Source organism: Sphaerodactylus townsendi, linkage group LG05 (genome assembly GCF_021028975.2).
Source record: "Sphaerodactylus townsendi isolate TG3544 linkage group LG05, MPM_Stown_v2.3, whole genome shotgun sequence".
Lineage (NCBI taxonomy): Eukaryota > Metazoa > Chordata > Lepidosauria > Squamata > Sphaerodactylidae > Sphaerodactylus > Sphaerodactylus townsendi.
In genome coordinates this window covers 96,768,891-96,782,486 of record NC_059429.1, presented here as the reverse complement: position 1 = coordinate 96,782,486, position 13,596 = coordinate 96,768,891, and the positions used below count along the sequence as shown (strand labels likewise).

Here is a 13,596-nt window from a genome sequence, read left to right as displayed (position 1 = left end):
ACTTGGATCCATATCTCTAGTGTGACTTCAAATTTTAAACTTCAGCAATTATAAGTATAAGATTCACCAGAAAACTGGTGGCAACAACAGATAAAATATAGCTTCTGTCATTTAAAGAACAGAAACAGAGGCTCATAAGAAAAAAACATATTAGATACTGCTCAACAAAAACCACAGAATCTGTAGCATTAACATTGGTTAGTGCCTCTCACCTCTTCTCTGACCTGCCATGATTCCTCTGTAGAAAAATTGAGCTCAGAAACACAATCTGATATATCCACCTGCAAATAAAGAACAATGGCTCATTAGTGTCTATGAAGAAATCCTAACTGTTGAAATTTGGGAGGCTTTGTTTTTAAAATACCCTATAGTACAGTGATGGCGAACCTTTTTGAGACCGAGTGCCCAAACTGCAACCCAAAACCCACTTATTTATTGTAAAGTGCCAACACGGCGATTTAACCTGAATACTGGGGTTTTAGTTTAGGGAAAATGGTTGAACTCCGGGGCGTGCGTTACTCAGGAGTAAGCTTGACGGTAGTCGGTGGCTTTGCTTTGAAGCAACTGTGCATCTCTTCCAACGGGTGAATCACGAGCCTAGGAGGGTTTACTCAGAAGCAAGCCCCATTGCCAGCAGCCGAGCTTACTCCCAGGTAAAGGATTGTGCTTTCGTTCTTTGCATGAAAATCAGTGGGGTTTACAGCATTTAACAGGGTTACCTACACTGCTTCCCCAAAACTTGGTCTTAGGGTTAATGCTGATAATCGAGCCCAGCGGCCCAGGTCAGTCTAGATGTGGGGGGGCACTCTGTTTGCGTGTGCCCACAGAGAGGGCTCTGAGTGCCACCTCTGGCACCCGTGCCATAGGTTCACCACCACTGCTATAGTATTTGAGTATGGGCATTCACCAGTAAGTGGTGAGATTATTAGCCTTTAGGACAGTGATTCTCAACCTTCCTAATGCCGCAACCTTTTAATACAGTTCCTCATGTTGTGGTGACCCCCAACCCTAACATTTATCCATTTTACAGATGGAGAACACTGATGCATATAGTCTTAGGCGACCCCTATGAAAGGGTCATTAGACCCCCAAAGGGGTCCCAACCCCCAGGTTGAGAACCACTGCTTTAGGAGATTTTTGCCCACCCTGCACAGACAGAAATTATCAAAGACCCTAAAGCTCCAGTCCAAAACTCACTTGCATGGAGAAAAGAACCACTGAAACCTGCTTCCAAATAAATGTTTTTGAGATTACAATGAAGAAAGTAAATTTATACCAAATTTTAGATTAATAGTTGATTTTAAAGCACATGATGATTAGTTGGATCCAAAGTACAAAGATGATGAAATTCACTAACTGGGACTTTCTTGGATTAGATTGATGGGCTGTTATGTCTGAATGTAGTTTATTTGTTGGTACCAAACAAGGATTTCAAACTAGGGCTTGCAGCTGGTTTGCTAATTACAGCTTGTACTAGAGATGCTCGAACATCAAAGGGTTTTGCCCTCTGTGCAATGTGTCTGGAGTCCAAGTGAGAAAGGCAGACCATAAATGAATGAATGGGTGGGTGGGTGGATGGATGGATGGATGAATGAATGAACTAACAAGCTGTTGAATGTAGCAATGTCTAATGTGCAAAGGAACTGAGAAGAAGACTTAGCAGGGGGTGGACAAATGGCCAGCTAGAGAGGGTTGTAATGTTGATGACCCCTTCATCTTTTTGTGTCATCTCTTGTCTGTCCTTAGGCTGATAATCTTATGTCTAGTATCCAGCTTCTGCTCAGAAGTTAGTTGCAGAGACCCCTCCTTGCTGGCAAGATAGCAGCATGCTATCTTTCCTTCTTTCCTATCCTAAATGTAGTTCCCTACCCTTTTACCCTTTTAATCAGTACGTTAGTCATTTCTCTGTGCAGTAAACTCCAACACAAGCAAACAAATAAGTTAGGCTTACAACCTGATTGTCAGAGATAAACAGAGCATTTGGGGATTGGGGAGTCTATCAGTTTAGTTGTTTGTAAGCAATTACAACCTGTTTGTCATGTTCTTTTTAACTAAGGTTCCTATCCTCCCTTGGCATTACCCACAAATGTGTAGATCCTACTGGTCCCCATCTTCCACCAGTGGCCAGGGGTACCTGGCAGCCCTACATATTGAACATGTTCTACCCAAATTTCTGGAATCCCTGGTACCCCCATCATGGCCAAAAAGGAGAGTGCATGCTTGTCTTTCTGGAGAATTCATTAAGAAAGAATAAGATTCAAAACTTTCCTCATTCATAACTCACCCTCATTACCTCCATACTACACCAGTTCTCCATATTCTCCATGCTAAGCTTGTTAATCCAACTTAGTTCCCATCAGAAGATCATATGCAGTTAAGTAATTTAGCAACTGGGTTAATGTTGTTGGGGCCAGTTCCAGGTTTTGAGGCCCAACCCCAAGAGGCAGTTCCTAGGGCTTCCTCCCATCCTTTGTCCACTACCAGGCCCCCTGCTTTTGGGCTCCTTCCCTCCCTCCCTCCCTCCCACCCACCCACCCACCTGAATGCTTCCTACAAGCTTTGCCTTCTTCTGTTGCCTACTCAGTAGCTCTCCCACTGCTCATGCTCACAGCTGCTTGCAGTCCTTTTCTCAGTGACGCTGGCCTTGCAGAAGAAAGCATGGGTAGAGGAGCACTAGCAGGTAAGTGTGCAGGGGACGTCAGCAACAGTGCTTCCTGCTAGAGACTCTGCCTCTGGCAGCTACCCCACCACAGTGTATGGCATATGCTGATGCTGGCCCTGATTGGTGTGCATCCTACCCATCCATGCATAGAGCACAGAGATTTTCCTCTGTTCCTTCCTTTTTCCACAGCTTCTTCCAACCCCTAGAAAGATCATTTATAGGGCCATTAAGGAATAGTTGTGCAGGGTGTGTGTGTGTGTGTGTGTGCAGAAGCCTGGTGTAAGGAAGGACAAGAGGTTGTAACTGTCTCTCTTTCCCCCCCGTAAGTGCAGTTCCATTGAAGAAAGTAATTGTTTTCATTCCCTCATCCTCCTCAATTGGGGCAGAGACTCATTGAATATTCTGCCCTTAGTTCCAGCCGTTTTTTAAGTAGAAGGCATGGCTGATGTACTTAGGGGATAAAACCACTAGATGGTACTAGACCAGCAAGTCTACATGAGATGGTTATGACTGTTTCAGTTTATTCTTGATTTCAAACCTGGTTGACATCGTGGTTTTTTTTAAAAAAATCCAGTTTTTGTTCCTTAGTTGCCTATCTTTCTTTCAAACCATTTCTTTCAAACCATTTTCATGCCTTTTATGCAGAACTGACCCAAAAATTACATTGGAAAATGGTGTTATGTTGTGCAAAGCCAGCATGGTGTATACGTTAGAGAGTCAGATGAAAGTCTCAGATCTGAACCTCTGCTCTGCCATGAAAGCTCACTGGATGATCAGTCACTCTCCCAGCCTACCTTCATTCATGGGGTTGTTGTTGTTGTGGGGATAGAGTAGAACAGAGAAGAACAATGATGCAATCTACTTCAGGTCCTCAATGGAAAGAAAAGTTGGGTATAATTTAAAAATATTTTGGGGTTTTTTTGTGAATGGATCAGTATCACATGCTCAGGGTATTTTTCCTGCATTTCTAGTCCACCTGAAATAGATGGACTGTGTGCTGCTAAACTAGCCTTGTAAATACAGGACTGCTGTCCTGGAGAATCAAGTGTTCTGTCTGTCTAGTTTAAGCTGCAAATGACTCTTCAGTTTGTTAAATATCTGGAATTTGTGTTCACATTATTGACAAGCATTAATAAGGACATTGGTGAAGTGAAAATGTGACCATGAAATGGGCACTTACCTGAGAACCCATTCTGTATTTACATGGACATGTTCTACATGCTTATGATGCTTATATTGGCACATGCTTATGCCCTTCTTTGATATGGTGCATTGTATTGGGATATGGTTTGTTAATTTTGTTATATACTAGCAATTCTTCAATTTATGCCTTCTTTATTAAATTTATAACTTTTTCATATTGTAAGTATTGGTATTATTTGCAGTCAGAGTGTGGCATTTTTATCATTACTCATACACTTCTCTAGAACAAGAACATTGTATCAAATCCCGTACACTAAAAACCAGAGCATGGCTATACAAGCAGTTGAATTACTCTAACTCCCCCCTATCAAAATCTTTCATGGATGTATTTAGATTTCTACATCTGTAGTCAAAGGACATAGTTTTTTTTTCACAATTCCTGTCAATGAAGACATTGCAGTGACTATAGCACTAAACTTTAATTTATTGTCCAGTACGTCATCTTCACTTCTAATTGCAGCTACTCAAAAACTCTCCAATAAGCACTATGAAGATTTCTGAATAGTGTATGTAGTGGCTGTTCCAGAGATTTTTGTCAAAATGGAACTGTAAAGCTTTGTTTGGACCAGAAACATGGTAAGCTGAAAAAGATGACCAAACAGTCTCCAGAGAAGCTTTCCCAAGGTATCTTCATAATTTATATCAACAGTACAAGCAGCAAGATTTTATCAGATATCAGGTACATGTGTGTGTAGAAAAATGTTGGGAAATTATCACCTTTATTAGCTAACTATTATCCCAGAAAGCACTTACACTGAAGAAGAAGAGGAAGAAGAGGAAGAGGAAGAGGAAGAGGAAGAGGAAGAGGAAGAAGAAGAAGAAGAAGAAGAAGAAGAAGAAGAAGAAGAAGAAGAGATGTTAACAACCAGTAGTGAAATCTCCAAAGGCAGTTCCTGGAAAGCAATAGCTATCCCAATTCACTAGAACTGTTTTACTTTGCCCAGTGTTACTGGCACTCGTTGTGTGGTGGCAAGATGTGTAATAGAAGACGGTCATGACTCCCTATATTCTCCTTCCTTGCTTTTTCAAGGTTTCCCTATCTAAGAGGCCACATAACATTTGCTGTGAGCAAATTAGCTTATTTCATCTTTAAAAACATGTTTAAATACAATGTTGTGTGGCTTTTTTTGATTATGTGGAGATGAGGCTATTGGCTGGTAGCATCAGTAGCATTGCTGATCTTAGAAGATTTGCCATGCAGAAAAGTCCTTACAACCATTCTTTTCACAGTGAGATGCTCGCAAAAAGGATTGTTCTACTGCCCTCCCCTCTCCCATTTCAGCCCTGAGGCAAAAATTGGAACCAGAATCTCCTACAGATGTCCTGCTAACTTTAAATCATCTGTGAGAGAGCCAAAGTCTTGGGAGAGTTTGACCTTCTTCCATTTCAGAGCTCGCCGTGCCCCTCCCACCGACTTGCCATTAACTCTTGCATGCCACCGTAAAGCAGTGAACTATCAGGACAGTGCCATGATAATTTAGCAGTGGTGGTGGATTTCAGCATATTTTTTTCATGTGACCAGGCAACCCTCTTGCCACAGCCAGTGAAAAAGGATCGGAGAGAATGCCATAGGGAGCACCATGTCTTCCTCCTTCATCAGCGGATTATATTTAATAGTTCCCTTGGAGAAGGGGTAAGATTTTTGTCTCTCTCCATTACTGCTAACTCCTAGACTGCAAGAATCAAATGTGGAACTCATCATTGTCCTATGGCACATGGGTAGCAAGAAATAAACAGGAATATTTCTACATTGAATACCAAGTGAAAGTCTTGTATGACTCTTTCCTCATGCCACTATTTCTCTAAGGGTCTTTCTCTAAGGAACATGAAACCACAGTCAAGTCCCAGCTTTCAATCAGCTAGCTTTTGACTGCATGGCCCATGACATGTGCTCTGATAGCTGTGACAAAGAGGACCATGATTCCAGGTAGATCTTTTGTGGCAAAAGAGGATTTGGGCTGCGCACAAACCATTTAGAAATTGATCTTTTAAAACATTCACAAAGAGAAGATTAACAGCACTTCACATTTTTAAACTTTATTGTAAGCTTTGCACTGCCTTCCAACAAAATCTACATATTATTTTTAACTGTGGTAATTGTGTGAGTAAAGTGCCATCAAGTTGCAGGCAACTTATGATGATCCCATGGGGTTTTCACAACAAGTGATTAAGCAGAGGTGATTTGCCATTGCCATCCTCTGCAAAGTATGCCATGGTGGTCTCCCATCCATGTACTTACCTGGCTTAGCTTCTGAGATCTGATGAGATCATGCTATCCAGTACCATTCCACATCCCAAATATAGCACACTATAATTACCATGGGTGGCAGATTCAAATGTGCAAAGATTTATGGCAACTGGCCATTGTCCTGATGCTTATATATTAATACTGAGGATACTACCACTTATAACTGGCTACCTCCCACTAGCTCACACAAATATGGCAGTCACCGGTGTTCTTAGAAAGAACCATTCATAGATCAATAAAACACTGGCTAAGCCCATTCCTACCTGTGTGCTGCAAGTCAATTCACTTAACATTCTGTATGGTCATAACCTCCACATATATTAGATGCCAGTGTTTACCCCACTACGGACTTTTCTGAGTATTAGGTTCTAAGAAAAGAATGCTTAATTTTAATGAAGCTAGTTGGTTGCAGTCCTTGACTCTTTCTGAGTTACTTATAAAAAACTGAGAAGTTCTCCCGGGAGCCGAGTTGTCTTAAAATACAAATGTGGTTTGAGAAAAGTAAGACCTTTTCCCAGATGGAAGATCCATGAAACAGGTCTTCTGAAATATATTACTTTACCTTGCTGACATACCTTGCTGACATTACCATCTCATTCCTCTTAAATGAATGTCTGAAAAACACATATGCCTCCATCCCCACACACACATATTTAAAGTAATACAGAAAGTGAAAGCCATAATTATTATCTGTTCTGTGAATCATAGTATGATTGGATTAAGAAATCATTGAGCCCTATCTAGTGACATTTTTACTCAGATGTAAACCCTAATGATTTCAATAAGATATACTCCCAAGAAAGTGTTTAAATGATTTTTGCATTACAATGAAATCTTAAAACAGTGAAATTTTATGGTGAAATAAGCCTACTTAGGTCTATTCAATGAAGCTTACTCCCAAGAAATTTTTCCTAGGATTCCACTGTCATTCAAGAAATTTTGAGTTTTAATGTGTTATAATGCTACTAAATCTGCAAATGAAGTAAAAACAATAAAATAACACAAAACATATATTTTGATTATGCATATGATCACAGCAGATACTTACAAAAGCCCTACTCTGCTGTGTAAGGTGGATGACATATAACACATTTTCAGTTTTCACGTGAGAGCTGGTCCGTATAAAAGTGGTATGAAATGGAGCAATCCCTGTGCGTTAACCTGACCATCATAGAAATAGACATGTCAGTCAACCATGACTGTTCAGAGCATAGACACAGGAAAGTCATTTGCAACTGATGCCTGGGGAGGGGGTCCTGCTCTTTGTCTAGTTTGGCAGCAATAGGTCCTTGAAGAATGGGCTTTTGAGATGCCCCCTTAGGTCCAGTTTGATTGCAAGACCAATGGATAAAACTTGCAGATGGGAGCCTGTAGGCCACAACTGACAAATGTTTATGCTTTCACTGCCTTTGTATTTATTTTCGATTCAAGAGTAACAACATACTTTTGACACTGATTCCTGAAGCAATACTACTGAAGAACAGATGGCCAAATTATAAATTATAGGCCATATACTAACTGAAGTATGGCTAAAATTCTAAAATAAGAGTTTGGATTTATACCCTCACTTTTCTCTCCCGTGAGGAGTATCAAAGTGGCTTACAAACTCTTTTTGCCTTCCACACCCCACAACAGACACCTTGTGAGATAGGTAGGGCTGAGAAGAAGAAGAAGAAGAAGAAGAAGAAGAAGAAGAAGAAGAAGAAGAAGAAGAAGAAGAAGAAGAAGAAGAAGAAGAAGAAGAAGAAGAAGAAGAAGAAGAAGAAGACTTTATTTACAGTCAATGACCAAATAATGGTGGGGCTGAGAGAATTCTGAGAGAATTGTGACTAACCCAAGGTAACTCAGCAGACTTAATGCGGAGATTCAAGGAAACAAATTCAGTTCACTAGATAAGAGTCTGTTACTCATGCGGAGAAGTGGGGAATCAAACTCGGTTCTCCAGATTAGAGTCCATCACTCCTAACCACCATACTATGCTGGCTTTCTAGCATATCTCCTGTACTCTGGGTTATTTTTCTCAGCAATGGTTCTCATTCTGACATCCTCAGCAGAAGGTTGTGTGTCTGCCTAGTGGGTGGGGATTAAAATGCAACACTGCAAGTACACAATGTAGCTTCCAGGCTATAAATTAGCTCCTTCATTCTCTGTGATGCACAGAACCTCAGCTATTGCCCCATTTAAAAATGATTTAAATGATTGACTGGTGTTTGTCAACTTAATAAATGATTTAGATAGGAGCACACTTTGCTTCTAAATCTGATACTCACACCTCTCCCCTGCACTCCCTGCCCTCAGGACTTCCACTCTCTACTTGGTCCTTCCATAGTCAGGAATCATATTCTGCAGTCCATTCTACAGAAATAATGGAGGTACAGCAGAAGGAGCGTGTGGTCCACCATCCCACCATTGAGGCAGGTACTTAGAAAGCCTACTAGAGGCGCCCACTTTTCTCCTTTTTCTAGAGAAACACATCTTAATATTCCCTGAATCGTAATAGGCACAGAAAGTATGGTCTGAGACACTCACTCCGTATAACCATATATGGTTACTGCGCCTCATCAAACAGCTTCTCCGTCTTGCTAAATTTAACAGCGATTTCAAAATATTAAGTATACCACACTGTGTGGTGCACATGGGATTAACAATACAAGAACATCTTTAAAAATGTAAATATAGCAGAACGTTTTTGATCTTGAGCACATTTTTTCTCATATTCGCTGAATCGGAGAGGGAAAATAGTCAGTCATCTAGACTGAAAATCTGCTCATCGTTTTCTGTGTTTTGAGCACCACTGATTTCATTTGGGAGTCAAATACACTGAATCACGTACACTATTACAGCCACAGAATTTTTTAAAATTCAGTTTGCCAGACAGCCAATCTCCATTTTATAGCATTCCACCCCTTTTTCGTAAGGTATCTATGCCTGGAATAACATTCTGATGCAACTCAATCTAGAGGAAAGTGCCTTATTTTACTTTGAATTTTGAGTTAAAGGTAAATTTCAGTCTCACATCCTCATCTTGGCCAATATTTGATAGCAATGAATAATCAGAGAATTGATGAATCTAGCTGCCTGACATTTGCAGTCTGCTTCTTGGCAGTCCAATCTTGCCAAAGGAAAATCTTATCTAACCAGGAGTCCAAGAAAGAAATATAGGGCCTCCTACACAAAGTCACAGGGCTATCCATAATGCTGATCAGAAAAATGTTAGAAATAACAGCAAAGACCTCCCTCATCCATTATGCCTTCGTTACCCCATTCCATATCACACCCACTCCCAACACACAAACACACACCCACTGGACTATTCAACAGGCTATTTTGGAATCCATATGTTTTTCCTCTCTAGTGCTTTCAGGAGAAGTATCACTGCTTGCTGGTGACCCAGCTGTCAAATAAAGATTACTATGACCAATCCAGTTAAAAGACACCCTTGTCATATCACAGCCATCTACAATGAGTTAATAACTTCAGACCTTTGTGACTCACCTGTTTGTTTGGGACTCCTGCCTCCGCCCGCTCACTCAACTGCTTCTCACCAGGATCTGCGTTATAGTCAATATCAGCTACTACACAGCTAACTGAGAAATAGGTCATCGAGAGCCTCCAGCTCTTCTCCTCTCAGTCCGTCTCACTTTCTCCCTCTTGCTGTCTTAATCTCTCTCTCTCTCTCTCTCCCCCTCTCCCTTTCATAGGTGAAAGTCTGCCACAGAGCTGTTAGCCTGTAATAAATCCAAATGATTTTTTAAAATTGGAAACTTGTGGCATCTGCCTCTTAGCCACTAATATTTCCAGTCCATGCCAGAGACGGTGCTGCACAAATTTGAGATTAACTTTAATTCTTTGACATTTCATAAATCATTTTGAAGTGTTAATTTTCTGCAGATCAGATTTCCTCTGTGAACTGTAGCCATCAAAGCCTTCTCCTCATAAAATCTTTAAGTATATCCTCAGTGAACAACTATATAGTTTTTACACACAAAAAACTTTCAGATGCAATAAGTTTTGGTTTCAAGGCGGTATTGAGCACACAGTTCTACTTTAAGTGCATAACCTAATGAAAAATTAAAAACGCACACATTATTGTGTTGGTAGCAAAAGCTGTGAGGTAAAATTTATATTCTGATTTTTAAACTAATTTTCCACACCATGTTTTATCTATACTGTGAAAGGGGATAGACAGTTTATGACAGTTTATAAAGGAAACTGGATAAGAAAGGGAAGCATGGGTGGAGTAAATGTTTGCCTGCTGTTTAGAGGTCACTGATTGAAAGTATAAGTCCAGAAAATATTACCACATCTACTTTCAGGCAGAAGCAAATCTTTTTCTCAGTAAAAGACAGAGAGATATTGGTGTAGACAGACTGGGACCATTTGCAAATTTTGCATTAGGACTAATTTTGTTGTAATTTCTGGAATCTTGTTTGAAAGTTTGCACTGCGGGGATATAAAATAAATAAATAAATAAATAAATTACATTATTTACTTTGCATTTGCTGCAGTTTTTGCTTTGATCTTTCTATGCCAATGTTTATAGCATATGTAAGTCCATGGATGCATGTCTTTCCCATGCATTTCAACTTCAATTCACAAAGCAGAGCTCAGATGGATTAGGTCCTCCCACTGAAACAAACAGAACAGCTTGCAGGTGCAAGAAATGTAAAATAGTATTTGCTCCAGGTATGGTTGTTTTCTACAATCATCTTGTACACAAGCCCAGGAATTGTCAAAAGTGCGGTGAACCCTGGAATGCCCTTATGAAATGCAAAGAGATAGAAAAATTTCCTGAATGCCTGAAAATAGATATTTATTTCAGCTATCTTAACATCTGTTCCAAAAGTTTAACCATTATGCCTTGTAACCACATGTAACCACACCCTGTCTGCATTCTTTCTTTATGCATTGGAGGTGAGAAGTGTAAATGAAGGCAAAATTCAGTCAAATGAAATTGCCTGCCCCAGAGCCCAGTCCTGGGGCCTTTCCTTTGGAAGGGTCATGACTCAGTCGTAGAACATAATTTTGCATTCAGAAAGCCTTAGGTTCAATATGGGGCATATCCTGTTGTAGGCATAGATGCTGGGAAACAACTTTCTCATATGAGACACTGGACAACCACTGCTAGCTGTAGTGGGCAATATTGAGTGGGGGTGTGTCTTCTGGAATTCTTGAGCTGAAAATATATATGAAAGTTGCTACTTTGGGTTTACTGTGATTTTCTGGATTGGTCACACAAATCCAGGATTCTTAGGCATTGTGAAAAACACCACTTTGAAAAATCTATGTCATTTTTCATGTTCAGGTGCTTACCATCAGGCACCTTATTTTTCTTTGATTCTCCAAATTTCCTAGGCAGTGATTAGGGGAAGGCGGCTCCTGTATGGTGTGAACCAAGCACAGGGATCAGTGGAACTGCCGTTCTAAATTACCCTTTCCCCCCTATTTTACTCTGCAAGAGAATGCCTAGGGCACCTTGTTTGGGGACTCACAGAATTGGACAATTTGGTTTTAACTGCTTTAGACTTGGGTATACTTTCATGCGATTTTTGTGTCATTTGATAGGAAAAAACAGCCTCCTCCTCCCCCAATAAGTCCCCTATAAGCAATTCCACAATTTATAAAAGAAAGCAAGTAATGGACTCCAAGAAAGGATCGCAAATACAGAGTTTTCAGTGGGAAAAATATTTTCTATTGTCAATAGAAAGCAGGAAAGAGCAGGAAAAAATAAATGCAGACATTTGTTGTTGTTCTTTAATACTGTTGGCTAGCACCCTCCCCGAAAGAAATCAGTAGAGAGAATTATGCCTGAATCAAAAGGCACCTATTGTGTGTGATAATTGCTGCCAAGTCACTTCTGACTCATGGTGACCTGATGAAGCCATGTTTTCCAAAATGTTCGATCATTAACAGCCTTGCTCAGGTCTTGTAAACTGAGGGCCATGGCTTCCTTTATTGAATCAGTCCATCTCATGTTGGGTACTCCTCTTTTCCTGTTGTCTTTAACTTCTCCTAGTATTATTATTTTTTCCAGGGAGTCTTGTCTTCTCGTAATGTGACCAGAGTATGATAGCCTCAGTTTAGTCATTTTAGCTACAAGGAAAAAGTTTAGGCTTGATTTGATCCAGAACCCACTTCTTTGTTTTCCAGGAATCCATTAGACTCCCTTCCAATACAACATTTCAAATGAATTTATTTAGGGGGTCTGTAAAGTCAACACCCTTTTGTTCAAACTAGTTAAAACTTAAGGTGACTTTAGATTAGCTACCCAAATTTGGTGCCATTACCCTAAAAAACAGCTGCCTATGACTTTTGAGTTGGTTCTCACTGAAAAAAACTGGCCCCAAAATTCCAGAACTCAAAAAAACCCACATGGATTCAAATCTCAAATTGGTAATGTCATGCCAGAAAATTAGCAATCCCAGTAACTACTTCCCCCCAAATTCCAGGTGCAAAATTATAATGAAATATTGAGCAAGATGGACTATTGGGATAAGGAAGTTTTATATCTTTACATATGCATATGTTAAAATATTCTTGGAGTAAGCACTTAGCATTAGTATTGGTGGCTGTGCTTTTCACAAATTAAAGAAGCGTTGTGTGCAGATGTAGCTGCTGAACAAAATGTACAACTAAGTGATCTACACTTTATACATCGAAGCTCAAATTGACATTATGGTGTTTTCCCAACATACACCATTTCCCCATGTGGTACTGTTTACCTCAGTGTGCCTAAACCATTTACAACGGTTGGAGAACACCAGGCAATTGCAACCAGGGCTGCTCAATCACATAATGATTCAGTTCACAGTCCATTTTGTGGCTCCCAGTTGAATTCCAGATAATCTTCAAGGTGTGGGTGCTAACCTTTAAGGCCTTATGCAGCCTGGGACCTTCGTACCTTTGGGACCGCATTACCTCATATGTCCCTATTCCGCCTCTGCATTCGGCAGAGGCCAATTTACTGGTGGTCTCTGGCCTCTCTATGATGTGGCTGGCCTCCACTCGGGCCAGGACCTTTACGGCCCTGCCCCCTGCCTGGTGGAACACTCTCCCTCCAGCTGTCTGGACCCTGCGGGATTTGGGTGAGTTCTGCAGGGCCTGTAAGACTGGGTTGTTCCACTGGGCTTTTGGAGTGTCTGGCCACTGATGTGCCCCCTCCCCCTCCCGGTTTTTCCGGGGGTCCCTTTAACATCAGTGGGACTCGCCATTACCCCTTTTTTTCCTTTGGGAGGGTTTTAATGGGGGTTTTATTGCTGGGTGCCTTTTGTATATTGCTCACTGTTTTAATGGGGTTTAGTTTTGCATTTATTGGAGCCTGTTTAATTTTATTTTATTTACTCCCTGATTATAGTTTCTGTGTTATGAAATAATGTTGTACACCACCCAGAGCCCTACGGGGGTGGAGCGGTTAATAAATCTAAATAATAAATAAAATAAATAAATAAAATTCTCAAGTTGGAAACTCCACTGCTGCTGAATG

The 13,596-nt window shown here is 40.5% G+C and overlaps 1 protein-coding gene across 22 annotated transcripts in view; it reads right to left on the bottom strand.

Annotated features, from left to right (window-relative positions):
* Positions 1-9,752, bottom strand: part of IGFN1 (immunoglobulin like and fibronectin type III domain containing 1) — a 47,567-nt gene extending 37,815 nt beyond the window's left edge. For all 22 annotated transcript variants that reach the window (XM_048498081.1, XM_048498086.1, XM_048498098.1 and 19 more), the window contains exons 1-2: positions 9,609-9,752; positions 213-281 (exon numbers count right to left, since the gene is read on the bottom strand). In XM_048498081.1, the coding sequence (XP_048354038.1) occupies positions 213-231 (19 nt within the window). In that variant the 5' untranslated portion in view covers positions 232-281; positions 9,609-9,752. The remainder of the gene's footprint in view (positions 1-212; positions 282-9,608) is intronic.
* Positions 9,753-13,596: the final 3,844 nt, after the last annotated feature.